The sequence below is a fragment of the Hemiscyllium ocellatum genome, chromosome 5 (genome assembly GCF_020745735.1).
Source record: "Hemiscyllium ocellatum isolate sHemOce1 chromosome 5, sHemOce1.pat.X.cur, whole genome shotgun sequence".
In the NCBI taxonomy this organism is placed as follows: Eukaryota; Metazoa; Chordata; class Chondrichthyes; order Orectolobiformes; family Hemiscylliidae; genus Hemiscyllium; species Hemiscyllium ocellatum.
In genome coordinates, this window is record NC_083405.1 from 86,238,918 (window position 1) to 86,257,747 (window position 18,830).

Here is an 18,830-nt window from a genome sequence, read left to right on the forward strand (position 1 = left end):
CATCCTAACTCCTTTAGGGGACTATTAATTATCCATAATGACTCTGGATTTCAGGTTTTTTTGTCATCCTTTTATGAAGTATCTTGAAACAAGATGTCATATGTACAAGATCCTATAATAAATCAAATAAGTCAAATGGAGCACTTGGCAACTTGAAATTTGGTTTGGAATTGTAAGTGAAGTCTGGAATATCTCAGCTGCTTAAATCAAAGGCAACAATTAATTAACCGGAATTAATATGCAATCATAAGTACAAGTCACCCTTTTAAATGACCTGTCTTCAGCCCAGCTGTCAGGTCAATTTCCTCCTGTATTGATGTAAAGAATATTTTTAGGGAAAGTTTAAAAAGTTACATTTATGCAGCTTGTTTCTAGTCAACATTTTGCCAATAACTTCCCCAACTTTCTTTTTCTATCTTAGATTCACTTGTATCTGTGCGGTTGTTAAGCTGCTATCTTTGAGTGTTGAAGGTCAAATGTTTTCATCTCATCTTTAATGCCAAAGAGAAAGGAAGGTCTAAGTTAATGTTATCTCTCCATTACCCATTTTAATTAACTTTTTTAAAAAATCTGCTGAGAGCGTGTTGTTCAGCAGTGACACGTGTTAATTTGGATCATCGCCAGGACTCTTAACGTTTAATGACAAAATGCTCTGGCAGCGTTGATCTACAAGTAGCAGTCTTTGGAATTGTAAAAAGGCTTCTTTGGTGTGTCCACTAGCATTTTCAGTTTATTTGATAAATACTTAGCACTGAAGAATGAATTTTAAGCAATTTATCAAGACATTATTTAAAGTTATTTATGACTATTCTAAATTTTCTCTTTAATAAAAAGAACGTTCTTTTACCATCTTCTAATTTGAAGTTAAGAATTCAAAACCAGAGTTAAAGTGAATAACAAAGAACTTAACTCCCAAGTTACATTGCAAATTTGTGCTCTAGGTTGACTTAGTTGATTTTGCTTTTATCACTTTGTTTTTAGATTTTATGTTTCATCTAAGCTTGTTTGTTGTTCCTTCCTTCCTGCCTTCTCATACCCTTAAGTTTTTCTCATGCAGATGTAACAGCTGAGTTGTAACAACTCAAGGAATTCAAAATTATTCATGGTCAGAACTATGATTTGATATTCAATTTCTTTTTAAAGCTTGTAACACAATTAGTGAATATAAATTTGAGTAGAAAGTGAGGACTGCAGATGCTGGAGATCAGAGTCGAGAGTATGGTACTGGAAAAGCACAGCAGGTCAGGGAGCCTTGAGGACGAAGAGAATCGACACTTTGGGCAAAAGCTCTTCTTCAGGGATTTTATGCCTGAAACGTCAATTCTCCGGCTCATCAGATGCTGCCTGATCTATGCCTTTCCAGCACCCCACACTCGAATATAAGTTTGAGATAACCAGTGATGTGTGTTGCATTTTGTTTGTTCATGGTGTTTCAAGTCTCATTACTGAAAATAAGAATTTCTGTACTGTGAATTTTAAGTCGAACTTAAACTTAAAATGTTAGAAGTTTTGAATAGTCTTTGAATCATTTTTCAGAAAATGTACATATGCAACTCTAACTGAGCTGAAAGAGGCAATTTTGGAACAGTATTCAACTTGGAAGAATCAATTTGGAGTCCTGCTTTTCCTCTATTCTGTAATTTTGACAAAGGTTGGTTGGCTCCAGTTGCTCACTTTAGATTGAACTAAGACCAAATTAATTCGTTTGTTGAATTATTACATGTCAGATCTTACATGTAGTAGATAATTACATAATAAAATGTCACCTTGAATTTGGACTAAGTGTAAGCTAGACATTAACTTCAAGACTTATTTTCAAATTTATATATTTTTTAAATAATTGATTTAGTCTGGCAACATTTGTTGCCTTAATTTATTATGATGTCGGAAAATTGTCAAATTCATTTACAAGCAATGAATGGATTAGTTTTGTCACTAAAATTTATCTTTTCAGATTTACAAATGTACAGCTTTATTTTCAAAGTTGAACTACATTCTCTTTTTCTCCTAGGGCATAGCAAACATTAGAAATGAAATTGAAGATACAGCTGAGCCTTTAATCGATCCTGTATATGGTCATGGAAGGTAGTTTCTCATCTATTTTGCGTGATGCCAATTTTTAATTTATTGTAAAATAATGTAAAGTATTTTCTTGACTAAGGTAGTTTTAATTATCCTGTAAAGTAGCCAGAAGTGAGACATGGGTTATCAAGAGCAGGGACTGTTATTTGTGTATTTCATCCCATCCCATTAACTAATGGTCAGTTTAGGAAGGGAATAATATTACAAATTGTTTGGAAAAGATCAAAGCAAAAATTTGATGTATTTGTAAGGAAAAGTTAATATGGCTTCTTCCCCTGGCCAAAGCTTGCTTTTATGCCTTTGCGCTGCCCTGACATCTATCCATGCATTCACAATCTCACTAAATCTTCCTTTCACTTGTGCTGTCTCACTCTTGATGTACTCTGCTGCTTTTTTTCTCACTGAGTGACATTGGCAAGGCTGTGTTTTTTTTTTGTCCAACCTAACCAACTGTGTGAAGGTATTAATAGACACCAGCTTAAACCACAATTATTTTTGTGATGTTGGCATAATTAGATTAGGAAGGTAGTTGCAAGCAATTGTTTCTGAACCACTGAGAGGAGAGCAGTATATCTCCAGGTCAGGGTATTGCATGACTACAAAGGGAACTTGTTGATGGTATTCTCATCAGCTGCTCTATGTCCATAACATGTTCTGCACATGCTTGTACTGGAGAGGATAGATATGAGGTATATGAGGATTTGTTGAATTAGCAAATTGCTCCATCTGGTGGGTGTCAAGCTCCTTGAATCTTCAAGTGTGGCACAAATGTTGCTTGTCACTTAAATGTCTGGTGATTACCCATCTCCAAAAAGACAATCTATTGCCCCTTGACATTCAATACATTGTCATGGCTAAATCCTCCACTATCAACATCCTGAAGGTTACCATTAACCAGAAAATTGAGCTAGACAAGATTCATACATACTGTTTTCAAATGCAGTCAGAGACTGGAATTCTGTGGCAAATAATTCCTCTCCCTATCTTCCCAAACCCTATTTGCCATCTTCAAGGTACAAATCAGAAGTGTAGTGGAATGCTGTCTACTTGCTTGGATGAGTGCAATTCCAACAATATTCAAGATGATTGACACCATCCAGGATAAAGCAGCCTACTTAATTGGCATTATGTTGCCAGCCTTCACCATGCACTCCCTTCATCACTGATTCATAGTGGGAGTCTTTACAATACGCACAGCTAAGACTCACCAAGGCACTTTGAACACCTGCAAGAGTAGCAGATGCATGGGAGCAGCACCACCAACCTCAAATTCCCTTCCAAGCCCCACACACCATCCTGACTTTGAGCTGCATTACCATTCCATCACTGCTGAGTCCAAATCCTGGAACTCAGTTCCTTCTAGTCCTGTGGATATCCCTAAACCCCAAGGACAGCAGAGCTTTGAGGGCAGCCCACCACCATCTCCAAGGAAGTTAGGAATCTGTGATAAATGCTGGCCTAGCATGCCACTCCCAGATCAAATGAGTAGATTTTTGAAAGCCTCAATGACCAGTTATTGGAGAGCAAACATTGACTGATGGCATTATTGACTGGTCATTTTGCGTATAACTGGAAGATATAAGATATAAGGTGGCCAGGTAAATTTGTTTGTCAGTCTGAATGCTAGTTTATTCTTTACTTTTTTGGACATTCTTGAATTTTGACTAATGAAGATTGCAATAACATTTTGGGGTTCTACCTGGACACCTATTTACAAATATGTACTTGTATCTTGATTTTTCATCTCCAATACATAACCTGGCGGTTTGCATTTTTAAGAAATGAGTGAATGACTTTTTTTCATCTTGGACTCATGACAGAATATCAGATTTGTTATGGCAGAGAAGATGGTCATTCGCCCCATTATGCCTGTGCCAGCTCTATTGCCAATCTCCTGCCTCCTTCCCCCATATATTTGTACATTGTTGCCATCCAAATAATCATCCAATGCCAGGTAATTAAAAAATAGTTTAAGTAGGGCTTATTTGCAAAGTCTATTGGTTTAATTTCCTCTACTACGTTGGTTATGCACTTAGCAACCCATTTAGACTGGTCCGAGTGCTCCGGAGGAAATTTAGAAATCATTTGTTTGATTCTGCTTAAATATAATGCAATCCATATTTGCACCTTTTGATTCTTGAATAGTTGAGCTCAAGGTGAGATTTTCATATTTAAAAAATAATACTTAGCACATTCTGAAGTAAATAAATAAACATATACCATGTGTAACTTCCAAACAACCCCTATCATTTTTTGGGGAGTTTGGATAAGGGTATTAATGTTGCTTGCTTCCCAGTCTTATTTATCCACTTTCTTTTGGAATTTTGAATTTTTTAATTTCTTTTTCAGCCAAAGCCTGATCAATTTACTGTTGACTGGATATGCAGTCTTGAATGTATGGGATGGTGACAGAGAATGTTCTGGAATGAGTAAGTTTTGTGTATTTGTAAAATGTATATTCATTCCTGTTGTAAAACTGTTAAAAACTCAATTTAGCAGTCAACTCTAATCTGTTCTACTTGATTATTTTTGTTCAAACCGTGAATTCTAATTGTGATTGGCAGAGGCATCTAGGATGTATTCCTGAGCTATCATAATCACATTGAGTTAGTGTACGCAGTTTATGTTTAAATACTGCTACTGTTTATTTCTAATTTAGCTCCCTCACTAACCTAGGACCATGCATCAAAGTAAATGTCAGTGAAAGAAATGTCAGCAAATGCTAGTATCTTGCATTTTGATATTGTCTTCAATGCAAAGAGCATTCAAACTTGCTTCAAATCAAAGTGGAGAAAACGGATGCTGAGCAGGGAATGTATGCAATAGAAAGGAGAAAGGGGTGAATTGGAGATGTGGCAGGGTGTTAGGCAACTAAATGTTTTTTGGAAGATTGGATTTTTAGAAAACTAGGAGCTTGGAGAGATCATGAGGATGAGAGGTTTGGGATAGGTACCTCAAGGCTTTGTTACCATATGATCACTATCGTAGATTTATGTTAATCATTGAGTATTTGGAGCTTCTCATTCAGACTACTTGTATCATACTTCTATAATTTAATAAACAGCAGCCAATGTGAAGGATTTCCTAATTGGCTACTTACATTTCTCCTAGCCTCCAACAAAATAAAAGCATCATTTAAAGCTGACTCTAAAATTCTTCATGATGGGGGTTTTTGCAACTATTTGATAAATTTTCACATGACTGATGCTTGAAAGAGTGGTATTTCAAGATTTTAAAAAGCAGGAGCTGGATAAGAAATGGCTAGCAAACAGCAGGTGTAATATTGTTGAAATCAGTTTTATTTTCTAATTTATGTCCACTATCTGGTTTCAAAAACTTCATTTTTTAAAAACTAATAATTGCTGTATTGCCAAATGTCTTGAGTGAGTCTCAAAATATGTTGCATGAAAGATGGAAGTGGATCGCTTTGAAGTATTTTTGTAGAATACATAAGCACATCCAGAGTTTCCGGTGCATCTGATTGACCAGCAGATTAATAGTCCTTGACACTATAACCACTGGTGATACCCAGCGCTGGCATGACAAGCAGTCAGCAGATTGTAAATTCCTAAGTCCAGGACAGTGTGGGGACAGTGTCTTAGTCAGAAGCTTGGGGGAGGCCTAGGCGAGTTAGAGTAGGTAGAGAGTAGGTGTGGACAGGTTGAGTGTAATGAAAGGGGCTGCCTAGGAAGTGTTCTTGGAGAAATTCCTCCTCTTCTCCATTGTAAAGGGTTGCCCCTTTACTCTGTGGCTGTGTCTTTGGGTCCTAATCTTTTCTACAAGAAGAAACATTTGTCGACATTAACTCTATCCAGGCCTTTCAGAGTTCTAAGTTTCAATCTGATTCTGCACCCCCTACCTTCGCAACATTCCATTGAATTCAGACCCAAAGTCATCAACCGCTCCTTCTATGACAAGCCATTCATCCCTGGGATCATTTTTGTGATCCAAAACTGTTCATTGTCTTCCGCATGCAGTCTGACCAGAGTCTACAGGCTAGTACACTTCTGCTGTTGTACTCTAGCTGGCTTGAAATTAATGTTGAAATTGCATTTGCCTTCCTAACAGCCAACTGAGCTCACACATTACCCTTAAGAGAATCTTAAAGTAGGACTCTCAAGTCCCTGTGTGTTTAAAATTTGCGAATTCTTTCCCCACTTAGAAATTGTCTGTGCCTCCTCTTCCTACCGAAGTGCATAATCTAATACTTTCCCACATGTATTCTGTATTGCCAGTTCTTTTCAGACTCTCCTAGCCTGTCCAAACCCCTTTGCAGCATCACGACTTCCTCAACGCTCCCTGTCCCTCCACTGTCTTTGTCGTTTGTGAACTAGGCGACAATGCCCTCGGTTTCTTCATCCAGATTGGTAATCTATAACCTGAATAGTTGTGGTCTGAACACAAACCCCTAAAGAACTTCACTAGTCATCGGCTACCAGCCTGAAAAAGACCCCTTTACGTCCACTGCCTTCTGCCAGTAAGCCGATCCTCTATCCATGCCAGTTCATAACACCATGGGCTCTTCTTCAGCAGCCTTCAGCGTGCTACCTTGTCGGACTCCTTCTGAAAATCAAATTAGATAACATCTGCTGGCTCTCCTTGGTCTAACTTGTTTGTTGTCTTCTCCATCATCTTCCATTGATGAAACCATGCTGCTTTGGCCCTATCTTACTATGCACTTCCAAACATGCCCAGGTTTTTCTGCTTTGCGCTCTTTAGTATCTTTTTCATATTTTCTCTCCAATTTCTTTGCGTACATCACCAGACAATTCTCTGTATTGAACCTTGTCTGGTATCTATCCGTCTGCTCCACAACATGTCAGTGCTCTTTTGAAAATCTTTGTTTCCAAATCTCATGTCATCCACAAAATTTGAAACTGTCTCCTGCACACTAAGTTTTAGATAACTCACGATGTGGAGGTGCCAGTGTTGTGTGGACAAGGTCAGAAGTCAGACAGCACCAGGTTATTGTCCAACAGGTTTATTTGAACACTCAAGCTTTCGGAGTGTAGCCTTTTCATCAACCGTCTGACAAAGGGGCAATGCTCCAAAAGTTTGAGATTTCAAATAAACCTGTTAGACTATACCCTAGATAATTTATAATCCAGAGAGGTCCCTGTACCCATCTTTCTCCTGAAGTCCATGCGCATAAGTAGTTTCTGGAACCAGGAGCCTAATAAGAATGTTGTCCAATACTGATCTCGGGGGAGCTCCACTACAAACCATCTTCCAGCCTCAACAATGCCCTTCTGTTGTCAGGGTGTCAAATTCTAAACCAGTTTTGTAACCACATTGTCCTGTCCATTGAATTGTGATAAAAGTCCCCCTTTTTATTCCATGACTTGTGCTAATTGGTAAAGAAAACTAACCTCCGTTTTCTCTATCTGCAAAACTAAACTGCCTCATTGATGTACATGAGCTACAGTGTGGGGATACCTGCATGGTCATTTTCCACTTTGTATAAGATTTGCAAGTAACACTTAACTCTTCAACTCCATATGAAAGAAATTTGGCCTTTCCTGGAATGTTATCCTAACATAATTCTTGGTCAGTTGGTGAATCAAATATTCTCCCAACATAAGTGTTGAAGTAGAGACTCTGGAGGATATTGCAAACTTTTCATTTTGACCACCATCTCTCTCAAACGGCCCTCATTGGCTAAAAAGGCCAACACCTGATCACCTGTATCAGTTCAGGTTTGGAGGCAAACTATAGCAATGCATGTTCGACAAAGGCCACTGCAAGCCAACAATGTTCTGCTGTACAAAGCAGTTTTCCCTATTACATTACTGTACTGAGACCTGAACAGTGTAACATCCAAAAACTGGAGAAATTTGATTAATGATATTGCATCCTCCAAATTAATTGCAAGGGCTTTTGAACAAATGCAAGATTGATTGATACTTTGAGAGAAGATTGGATCTATGACTGGTATTTTAAACCTTAGGCCAGTTATCTTTGTGCCTGCCATAGTGAAGATATTCAAATTGATCATCAAAGAAATTTTAGCTGTGCACTTAGAGGAAAAACTCAGTAATTGGGAAGAGTGAGCATAGTTTCACTAAAGGAAAATCATGTTAACTGAATTTATTGAACTTCTTTGAAGAATAAACGTGGATAAAATGGGAGTCTACAGACAATGTTGAGTTGCTCATTTGGCAAGATGAATGAAAAAATAGAATATTACTGAAAAGGCAAATGACTCAGAAGGATTTGGTTGCATGAGTCTCAGCATTAGTGTGCAAGTACAACACATAATCAAGAAGGTTAATGGAAAGCTGTCCTTTATTTCAAAGACATTAAGTGTAAAAATAAGAATGTTATGCTTTACTTACAAAGGCATTGAAAAGACCACATCTTGAATACTGGGTTTAGTTTTAGTCTCTTTTTTGAGATCCTTCCTTAAATAGTAGGAGGCTATTCAGAGACTTTCTGGATTGATATCTTAAATAAGCAAGTTGACTTGGGAAAGATTGGACAGATTGATCTTGTTCTTATGACAGCTTAGAAGAGTGAGGGGTAATTGGATTTTTAGAAGGAGTTTGATAAGATTCAGTGGTTATTGCGGAAAATAAAACCTTAAGCATAGGGGCTAGCATATTTAGCATAAATAGAAGATTCGCTAATTGCCAGAAAATAAAGTACACATAAATCGTTCTTTATCTGATTTGGCAGGATATGACCAATGAAGTCCCATAGGGATCTGCAGGGTCTCAACATTTCATAATTTACACCAATGACTTGGATGAGATGAGCGAAGGCATGCTAGGTAAATTCACAGATGACACTGAAGTAGATGGGAAAATTTGTGTCGAAGACATGAAGCCGCACGACGCTCTAGATTGAGTGAGCAAAGATCTGGCAGATGGCGTATAATGTGAGAAAATGTTGAGTTTCCCATTTGGCAGGATGAATGAAAGAAATAGAATATTACTGAAAAGGCGAACGACTGCAGAAGTCTAGAAATCAAGGATTTGGGTGCATGAATTTCAAAGCATTAGTGTGCAAGTACAACTCATAATCAAGAAGGTTAATGGAAAGTTGTCCTTTCAAAAGACATTAAATGTAAAAATAAGAATGTTATGCTTTACTTACAAAGGCATTGAAGAGATCACATCTTGAATTCTGGGTTTAGTTTTAGTCTCTTTATTTAAGGAAGGATCTCAATAGTAGGAGGTTATTTAGAGATTTTCTGGATTGATATCTTGAATGAGCAAGTTGACTTAGGAAAGATTGGACAAGCTGATCTTCTTATGACAGCTTAGAAGAGTGAGGGGTAATTGATTGAAGTGTATAAGATCCTGAATGGTCTTGAAAAGGTGAAATTAAAAGGTTATTTTCTCTTGGGGATTATTTAGAAACATTGTTTAAAATTAGGATTGCATTTCTAAAATGAAGGTGAGAAGAATTTTTTCTGAGGATTGTATGACTTTGAGACTCTTCCTCAAGGACATAAAGGCTGAATCATTTTTTTGAGGTTTATTTGAAATAGATTCTTATTAGGTAGGGGAATCAAAGCTAGATCAGGAGTTAGGTGGGAATGTGAAATTCGAACACAAACATTTTGAACACATCTTATTGAATGGCAGAGCAGGCTCCAAGAGACAAATGGTCCACTCTGTCCCTGTTTTTATATGTTTGTAGGAGTTTCTTTTAAAATCAACTGCAAAAGAATTCAGCTAAATATCTTGCAAAATCAACTTGTTTTGGAAGGTGCAAATACCCTATGAGATCCTGCTTGCTCAACTCTCAGGCCAACATTCTGGTGAGAATTTGTTATTGACACGAAAGCTCCCCCTGAAATATGGCAACACTGATCTTATGGCTGGAACCAAACTCCTCCCAGTCATTCAAAATGAAGACAAATATTTCATGAAGTTGCATCTTGCTTTGAGTTACAGCACTTTAAATAATGAGGCAGCAGCAGAGAAGGAATGAAAAAGAAGCAATGGTGATTTCAGAATTCCACTTTATGGGACATCTTGCCCCACATACGCAGAGAATTGCAAGTCAAGATAATTTTCTGTTCAGTCACATCAAATCAGAAACTCCCAACACCAAGTAGTTGTCTCTTCTTAAATCATTAGCCAACTAACAATAATTTGACCTCTAGATGGCACCAAAGGTGTTTGCTTGTGATTCACCTATGACGTTTTAGTTCAAAGACAACAGTTGACACTGCCTTTATTAGGCTAGTTCTTAAAAGCATGAGCTTTGCTGATTTAACTTTGATTCCAAAAGGAAAGAGCTCATGATTTTCAATAGCTTTTCCAAAAAAAACCTTGTATTTTATAACACATTAGGATGATACTTAGAAATTATATTTTGCGATTTGTTTGCCTATTTCTAAGGTGTTGAGTCAGTCTTCTGCCACAGTGGCACGGTGGCACAGTCGTTAGCACTGCTGCCTCACACCGCCTGAGACCTGGGTTCAATTCCAGACTCGGGCGACTGACTGTGTGGAGTTTGCACATTCTCCCCGTGTCTGTGTGGGTTTCCTCCGGGTGCTCCGGTTTCCTCCCACAGTCCAAAGATGTGCGGGTCAGGTGAATTGACCATGCTAAATTGCCCGTAGTGTTAGGTAAGGGGTAAATGTAGGGGTATGGGTGGGTTGCGCTTCGGCGGGTCGGTGTGGACTTGTTGGGCCGAAGGGCCTGTTTCCACACTGTAAGTAATCTAATCTAATCAAAATCACAAACTTTCAATGACTGCCAAATTTCAAGTTTGCGATGGTCAGTCAAGAACTGTTTTGCAGTCCAAGGCTGAATTGCTTTGTAACGTGTCTCAAACTTTCGTCCAACTTTTTAATAAAATTAAAAACATGGAAGCGTAATAATTATTTTAAAAAATCAATTCAATGGCTATCAGGAACTGGTGAACAATTATTAAAACTAAATAGTAAATTAAAATTGCAAACTAATGCACTGATTTTTGACCCTTTTGTTTATATTTGAATACTATATCTATTGGGGATTTTTTGCTACAAAATTTGAAGCAATGTTGTTCCTTTATAAGATTAATTCACATCATCCATTTTTTAAATAGTTCAGTGCCTTCCATCATGTAGTTTGTTAGTGTTGCTTTTGAATTGGTGGTGCAAGCTCTTCAGTGATCACCTGTTTTATCAGTTTGAGCATGTATTGAAGTTAAATTGGCATCTATTTGGTTACTGGATACAATCTTTTGTTTAAGATGAGAGTTAAAAACAAGAAATAATAATTTAATGTCAGCCCTTCCACCATGTATTAATCATCTAGCTATAGCAAATCAACGTCTTGGCTTTATGCAACATTCCTAGTAACCCTTTCCATTGTTAATCAACTAATACTCTCAGAAGTCTTAAAATAAGTTTGAATTTAAAAATCATGTACAAAGAAAAAAAGTGCTGATGAATTATGGAATTGTAGAAAGTTTATGGCACTGAAAGAGGCAACTTGATCTATCAGGTCTCCAGCCACTGAAAAATGAGGCAGCTGACTTAATCCCACTTACAACATGTGTGTGTGGTAACGTGCATTTCCATATGCATTTGTGGTGCATATACAGGTGCATTTTTTTAAAATGAGTTGAGGATTTCTACCTCACTACTCGAGCAGAGAGATGCAGAATCTGATTCCTACCTGAATGAGAAAAGTATTACCATGTTTCCATTCTAATCTTATTACCAATCACTTTAAATATATGCCCTCGAATCACTGACGTGCCCACTAAGATAAATAAAATACTTTATTCATGCTCATTCCTGAGGAATGTCTTTGTTCCGAGAAGAACAACCCCAGCCTATCTAATCTTACCTCAATTTATTTTTCCCCTTGTCCTGCCAAAATCACAATTGTACATAATTATCACAATCGCAATGCGGCTAGGGATATTGTATCGAGTAACTTCCCACCTGACTCCACAAAGTCTATCAAACATCAATGAGGCACAAGTCAGGAGTGCGCTGTAACACCCCACGTTTGCCTGCATGGGTGCAGCTCCAACGCACTCAAGAACTTGACACCATTCAGGACAAAGCAACCAACTTGATAGGCACCATAGCCACAAACATCCAATCACTCTGTCACTGATACTCCATAACAGCACTGTGTACTATCTACAAGAAGCATTGCAGAAGTTCTTAAAAGATCCTTAGATGATACCTTCCAAACAGATGACCACTTCCATCTGGAAGCACAAGGGCAGCAGATAGATGGGAATGCTGTGACCTGCAGGTTCCCCTCCAAACCACTCCCCATCCCAACTTGGAAATATATTCATAGAATTACTACAGTGTAGAAACAGTCCATTTGGCCCAACAAATTCACATCAACTTTCTGAAGAGCATCCCCACCCAGACTCGCCCGCTCTGTCCTATCCCTGTAACCTTGCATTTCCCATGGCTACTCCACCCAGTCTACATATCCCTGGACAGTAAGGGGCAATTTAGCACAGCCAATCCATCTAACCTGCACATCTTTGGACTGTGCATGAAACTGGAGCACACTAAGGAAAAGCGCACACAGGAGGAAAATGTGCAAACTCCACAGACTGTCGGCCTAGGCTGGAATTGAACCCGGGTCCCTGGTGCTATGAGGCAGCAGTGCTAACCACTGTACCGCCCATCAGTTGCTAGGTCAAAATCCTAGGATTCCCTCCCTAAGGGCAATATGACTTTACAGTGTATGGACTGCAGCAGTTCAAGATGACAGTTCATCATCACCTTCTCAAAGGCAACTAGAGACAGGCAGTAAATGTTGGCCAGCCAACAAGACCCACGTGTCATGAGTTAATAAAGAGCACAAATCCGTTCTTTAATGAGGTGACCAGAACTGCACAAACTATTCAGGTTGTGGCATAAATAATGACTTATGCAGTCCAAGCATAGCATCCCTGCTATTCTGTATCATGATTAATAATGGAAATCATACCGCCTGATGCCCTGACCACTTTATTGACCTGCAGAGATCTGTGAATATTGACTTCAAGGTCCCTAACTACCTCTACTCAGCCATACTTGTGTATTCCTTTATCTTGTTTGGTCTCCCTAAATGCACGACCACTTCCTTGTCCTGTTTGAATTCCATTTGCTACTTTTCTGCCCAGCTGATCCATCTTCACTATCAGCCGCACGTCAAGATTTTGCCAGCTACTGACTACTTGGCCGTAACTTTTCCATCCTGATCATTAATAGTACCACAAAATGCTGGGGACCTCATACTGATTCTTGCTGAATTCTACTAGAAATAGCTTTCCAGTCATAAACACACATGTTAACAATTACTATTTGTTTCCTGCCATTGAACCATATATGTATTCAACATGTTACATTTCCCTGGATCCCAAGGATTTTTATTTAAACCAGTGTTTCCTATGGGACTTTGTCAAAAGCCTTGCTGAAATCCATGTTGACCACATCAACTACACTACCCTCATCAATCTACCTGCTCATTTCCTGAAACTGTTCCATCAGTTTAGACTGATGGCAGTCTTTCTATAGCAACAGATCCATGTTAACCATCCTTAATCTTTGCTTTTCTAAGTAACAGTTTATCCTGTATCTCAGAATTGATTTTACATTTGCCCACCACTGTGTAGTTTGACAGATTTATAATACTCAGTCAATAACCTTGTTCCCTTTTAAAAGAAAGATGCAACATCAGCAAACTTTCAGTACCACACTAGTAACTATTATAAATAGACTTTTCACTCTTTTCTCACTGGATTCTTTTAATGTGCAGTATGTTTCATCATGTATTGGTGATATATCCATTTCAAGGTACTAATTCTATTAATAATTCCTCTTTTTGCCGTGTGAATACAACACATTCCTCCTCAGTTGCATTATTGCCTTGAGAGACATGAAAACATCATCTGCCTCTCTACACTGGTTACTTTTATGGGCCCTATTGTTTTTCTTAGTATATTGATAACATCTTTGCAGTCATCTTGCTTTTGCTGGTCAATATTTTTTTGTGTCCTTTCTGTGCTTATGTAGCTTCCGTTTTTGATTCACCCCTCCAGTTTTTGTACTCCTCTTGGCTTTCTGCAGTATTGTTTTCTATCAGATCTGAGCTTTCTTTTTCTGCCCTATTTTGATCTGTAGGCTCCCTGACATTCAGTAGATTTGATCATCTGATCCTTTGTTTACACTGAATCATTGAATCTCCTCTTTGAATGCCTCCCATTATGCTTTCAAATAGTTGTTTTCAATCCATTTTTACTAAATCCATCCAATTACTAAAACCTTGCCCACATTTAGAGCTCTGGCTCTGTCCTATCTTCTTTTTCCATAATTTGCTTATTGGTTTCCACTTTAGTATATTGCTTGTCCATTGCTGCTCCTTCCAAGTGCCCAGCTTCTTTTCCTAAAGTTGATGTCTGAAACATATTGGACTTGTTACATACTGGTCAAAAAAAAAAGCAATGATGAATGTACCTCAAGAATTCTGTCTCTATTCTGTTTGCACTAAAACTATCCCTAGTTGATACTATGGAAGTTAAAAATCCTTAATATTATTACTATGATATTTTTTGTAATTTTGAGATGTGTTTGCACACTTGTTCTTCCTTCTGATGCAGAGGTTCTATAGTTTGGTCCCAAGAGACTTTTTGTATTTGTTCCTTAGCTCAACAGACGGTGGTTGAGTATATTGTTGTGAGATTATTAATTCAGAGCCAGGCAATGTTCTGGGGACTGAGTTTGCATCCACTATGGCCGGTGTGGCATTTGAATTCAGATTCAAAAATCTAGAATTATGAGTCTGGTTGACTGACTGGAAAAAAACATCTGGTTCACTAATATCTTTAAGGGAAGAAAACTTCCATCCTTAGCTGGCCTGGCTGATGTGCAACTGCTGGTACACTGCGTCATGATTGCTCAGAGGGCAGTTAAGAGCCAATTTGAAGGTGGGCAATTAATGCTGCCCTGACCAGCAATACCCACATCCTGTGAATGAATAAAACACACCCATCTGTCGTCTTTTTGATCCTTTTTAATGTGTCATCCCTCCTGTCTACAATTTCTTTTTCTTTAAATTTACCTTTTCCTTTTATTAATCAGCCTTTGTTTCACTTTGAATTTAAAGTGTGTGACTAAAGTGAGAATGACTAAAGAATTCTAAGCTGCAGAGGGATGTAGTGAATGACAAAATGTTTGAGTCTAGGTGCACTGCAAAATTACACCTAGACTCATGGAATGCCGTTCTTTATTTTAAGGGGAATTGAACTTTAAAAGTAGGGAACTTATTGATTCGGTTACAGATTGTCTGTCTCGTGAAGAGAGGTTAAACAAAATCAGCTTGTTTTCACTGGAGTTCAGAAGAGTTAGGGGTGATTTGATTGAGATGTATAAGCTCCTGAATGGGCTTGACTAGGTGGATATTTCCACTTATGAGTAAGTCCTGAGCCAGAAGTATTGGTTTAAAATTAGGGGTCATCCTAGTAGGACAGAGTTGAGAATGTTTTTTGAAGGTTGTGTTTCTTTGGAACTCTGTTGAGAGTGTGTTGCTGGAAAAGCACAGCAGGTCAGGCAGGATCCAAGGAGCAGGAAAATCGACGATATGAGCCATGCCCTTCTTCAGGAATGAAGGGCTCCGGCCCGAAATGTCAATTTTCCTGCTCCTCGGATGCTACCTGACCTGCTGTGCTTTTCCAGCAACACACACTCAACTCTGATCTCCAGCATCTGCAGACCTCACTGTCTCCTACATTTGGAACTCTGCCTGAGGCAGTAGAGGTGGATCACTTGATTATTTTTTGATGGGATACATAGACATAGGCATAGTGGCTCAATGGTTAGCACTGCTGCCTCACAGTTGCCAGGGTCCCAGCCTCGGCCGGTTGTCTGTGAGAAGTTTGCACATTCTCCCCGTGTCCGAGAGATTCCCCCAGGTGTTCCAGTTTCCTCCCACCGTCCAAAGATGTGCAGGGTTATGGGAATAGAGACCCCTCTTCATAAAATTGGTGCAGATCCGATAGCTGAGCAGTCTGCTTCTTCAGGGATTCTAAGATTCTATAAGACTGGAATCAAATGTTATTGGTGTGGGTGAGAACATGGAAATTAATGCAAAGAAAACGGCCATAAGCTTATTAAACGGCAAAGCAGATTTTTAGGGTCAAATGCCCTTCTCCCAATTTGTATGTTTATTCAACATTCCATTTTCTTTCCCTGCTTGCTATGCCTGAATATTAACATTGCGATTCGTATACCAGGGCCCCTTAATCCTTCTACTATGCAGTTGTGCAATGCCTGTCTCCATTTAAACCATAACACTTCTCCAGTTTGGCAGGGAGAATAGACAACTTCACGTTTCCCACATTATACTCCTCCACCCCATTTTTGCCCATTCACTTAACCTATCTATGTCCCTTTGCAGATTCTGTCTTCTTGACAGCTGACTTTCCTGATGAACTTTGCATCTTCATCAAATTTAACTACTATACCAATCAATGTAAGTCATTAATGTGGATTTGTTGTTGCAATTGCAGCACTGGTTCCAGTGGCTCTCCACTAGATAACTTTTTCCAAGTTAATGTGTTAGCCCTGCACTGGGAGCACTTATTTTGTGAAGTAATCTTTATGGCACCGTTATTGAATGCCTTTTGAAATCACAAGTGCACCACATCTACTTATTCAACTTTATTCATGTTGCATGTTTCTTTCTCAAATAACAACTAATCAAACATACTTTCCTACTCACAACATGCCTAACTGCATTCTGCTTTTCTAAATATCCTGCTATTACCTCTGAAGTTTCATGATATTTTTATTTAGAAACTTGAGCTGCAAACATACAAATTAGGAGAAAGAGTAGACCACTCATCCTTTTGAGTGTTGTCAGCCTTTCAATAAGGTCATGACTGATCTGATTTTTACATAAAGTCCAAATTCCTGCCACTTTTAATAGCCTTTGTCCCCATACTTATGAAGAAGCTTTGCCATAAAAATATTCAGACTTTTATAGGTAGGATATTATCAAGCTGGAGAGGGTTCAGAAGTGCTTAACCAGGATGTTGTCAGGTATTGAATGTTTGAGTTATAAAAAAAGGCTGGGCAAGCTGAGACTTTTTTCACTGGAGCATAGGAGGTTGACGGGTGATATGATAAAAGTTTATAAAGTAATGAGAGTTATAGATAGAGTTGATGGTAATTGTCTTTTCCCCAAGATGGGGCAATTTCAAGACTGGGGTACATTTTTAAGGTAAGAGGAGAGGGATTTACAAAAGACATGAAGGGTAAGGTTTTTTACATTGATGGTAGTTCATGTGTGGAATGAACTTTGAGGAAGTGGTAGATACAGGTGCAGTTATAGTGTTTAAATGACATTTGGTTGGATACATGAATAGGAAAGAGGAGAGGGATATGAGCCAGGAGCAAGCAGGTGGGACTAGTTTGGTTTGAGATTACGTTTAACATGGATTGGTTGGACTAAAGGGTCTGCTTCTGTGACTGTGACTTTGCCTCCATCCCTTTTGAGGAAGAGAGTTCTGAGCCCATTGGCCTTCTGAGACACAACACTTTTTTTATCTTGGTCTTAAATGGGAGATTGTTAAACAGTCGCTTCCATTTCCAGATTATTTTACTGGGGTAAAATTGATTCCAAATCCTCCTTGTCAAGTTTCCTGTGTGTGTTTTCATTAACGTCTAGAGGTACCATGTATAAGTTTAAATCTGACTATTCTATATTGTGTGATAAGGGAAGAAATGGATTTTATTTTATTTATTCTCGGATTGTTTGAAGTTTGAATGCAATTTTAATTGGGATTTTCGGTCTGGACTGCTCCTTGAGATGAACACCTCATGTCATTAGGAAGCACAGGTTAGAAGGAAAAAAACTTTTGCTGTGTGACCAGTGTCTAGTATCACAGGAAGCTATTACTATCCAAAAGAAGATCAGATGGGCCAAGGAGTAGCAGGTGGAGTTTAATCTAGATAATGAGGTGCTGCATTTTGGTAGGGCACATCAGAGCAGACCATAAACACTTCATGGTTAGGACCTGAGGAGTGTTGCCAAACTAAGATCTTGATGTGCAGGTTGATAATTCCTTGAAAGTAGATTCACAAGTAGAAAAGGTAGTGAAGAAGGTGTTTGGTATACTTGCCTTTATTGGTCAGAGTATTGAGTGCAGGAGTTAGGAGGTCAAGTTGCGGCTGTACAGGACGTTGGTTAGGCCAATTTTGGAATACTGTGTTAAATCCTGGTCTCCCGTCTAAGTGAAAGTTGTTGTGAAACTTGAAAGGGTTCAGAAAAGATGTACAAGGATGTCACCAGAGTTGGAGGGTTTGAGCTATAGGGAGAGGCTAAACTGACTGAGGCTATTTTCCTGGAGTGTGGAACCTGAGGGGTGACCTCCGACATTTATAAAGTTATGAACATGAAGAGGGTGAGCAGTTAAGTATTTTCCATAGGGTCAGGGAGTCCAAAACTACAGGGCAGAGGTTTAGAGTGAGAGGGGAAAGATTTAAAAGGGAACTGGGGCAACTTTTTCTTGCAGAGGATAGTGCGTGTATGGAATGAACTGCCAGAGGAAGTGGTGGAGGTTGGTATAATTATAACATTTAAAAGGCATCTAGATGTGTACATGAATAGGAAGGGTTTGGAGGAATATGGGCCAAATGCTAGCAAATAGTCCGGATTAGTTTAGGATATCTGATTAGCACAGACAAGTTGGACTGCAGGTTCTATATACGTGCTGTACATCAATGACTTGAAGAGTCATTATGTGCAGGTTCAGTCATTTATCTCAAGAGGGTTGGATATAAAAGC

General features: G+C 38.7%; 1 protein-coding gene across 1 annotated transcript in view; it reads left to right on the top strand.

The window, feature by feature from the left end:
* mindy3 (MINDY lysine 48 deubiquitinase 3) overlaps positions 1 to 18,830 on the top strand; it is a 134,171-nt gene that overhangs the window by 19,639 nt on the left and 95,702 nt on the right. The window contains exons 6-8 of the mRNA XM_060824940.1: positions 1,537 to 1,651; positions 2,012 to 2,085; positions 4,432 to 4,511. Coding sequence (XP_060680923.1) covers positions 1,537 to 1,651; positions 2,012 to 2,085; positions 4,432 to 4,511 — 269 coding nt within the window. The remainder of the gene's footprint in view (positions 1 to 1,536; positions 1,652 to 2,011; positions 2,086 to 4,431; positions 4,512 to 18,830) is intronic.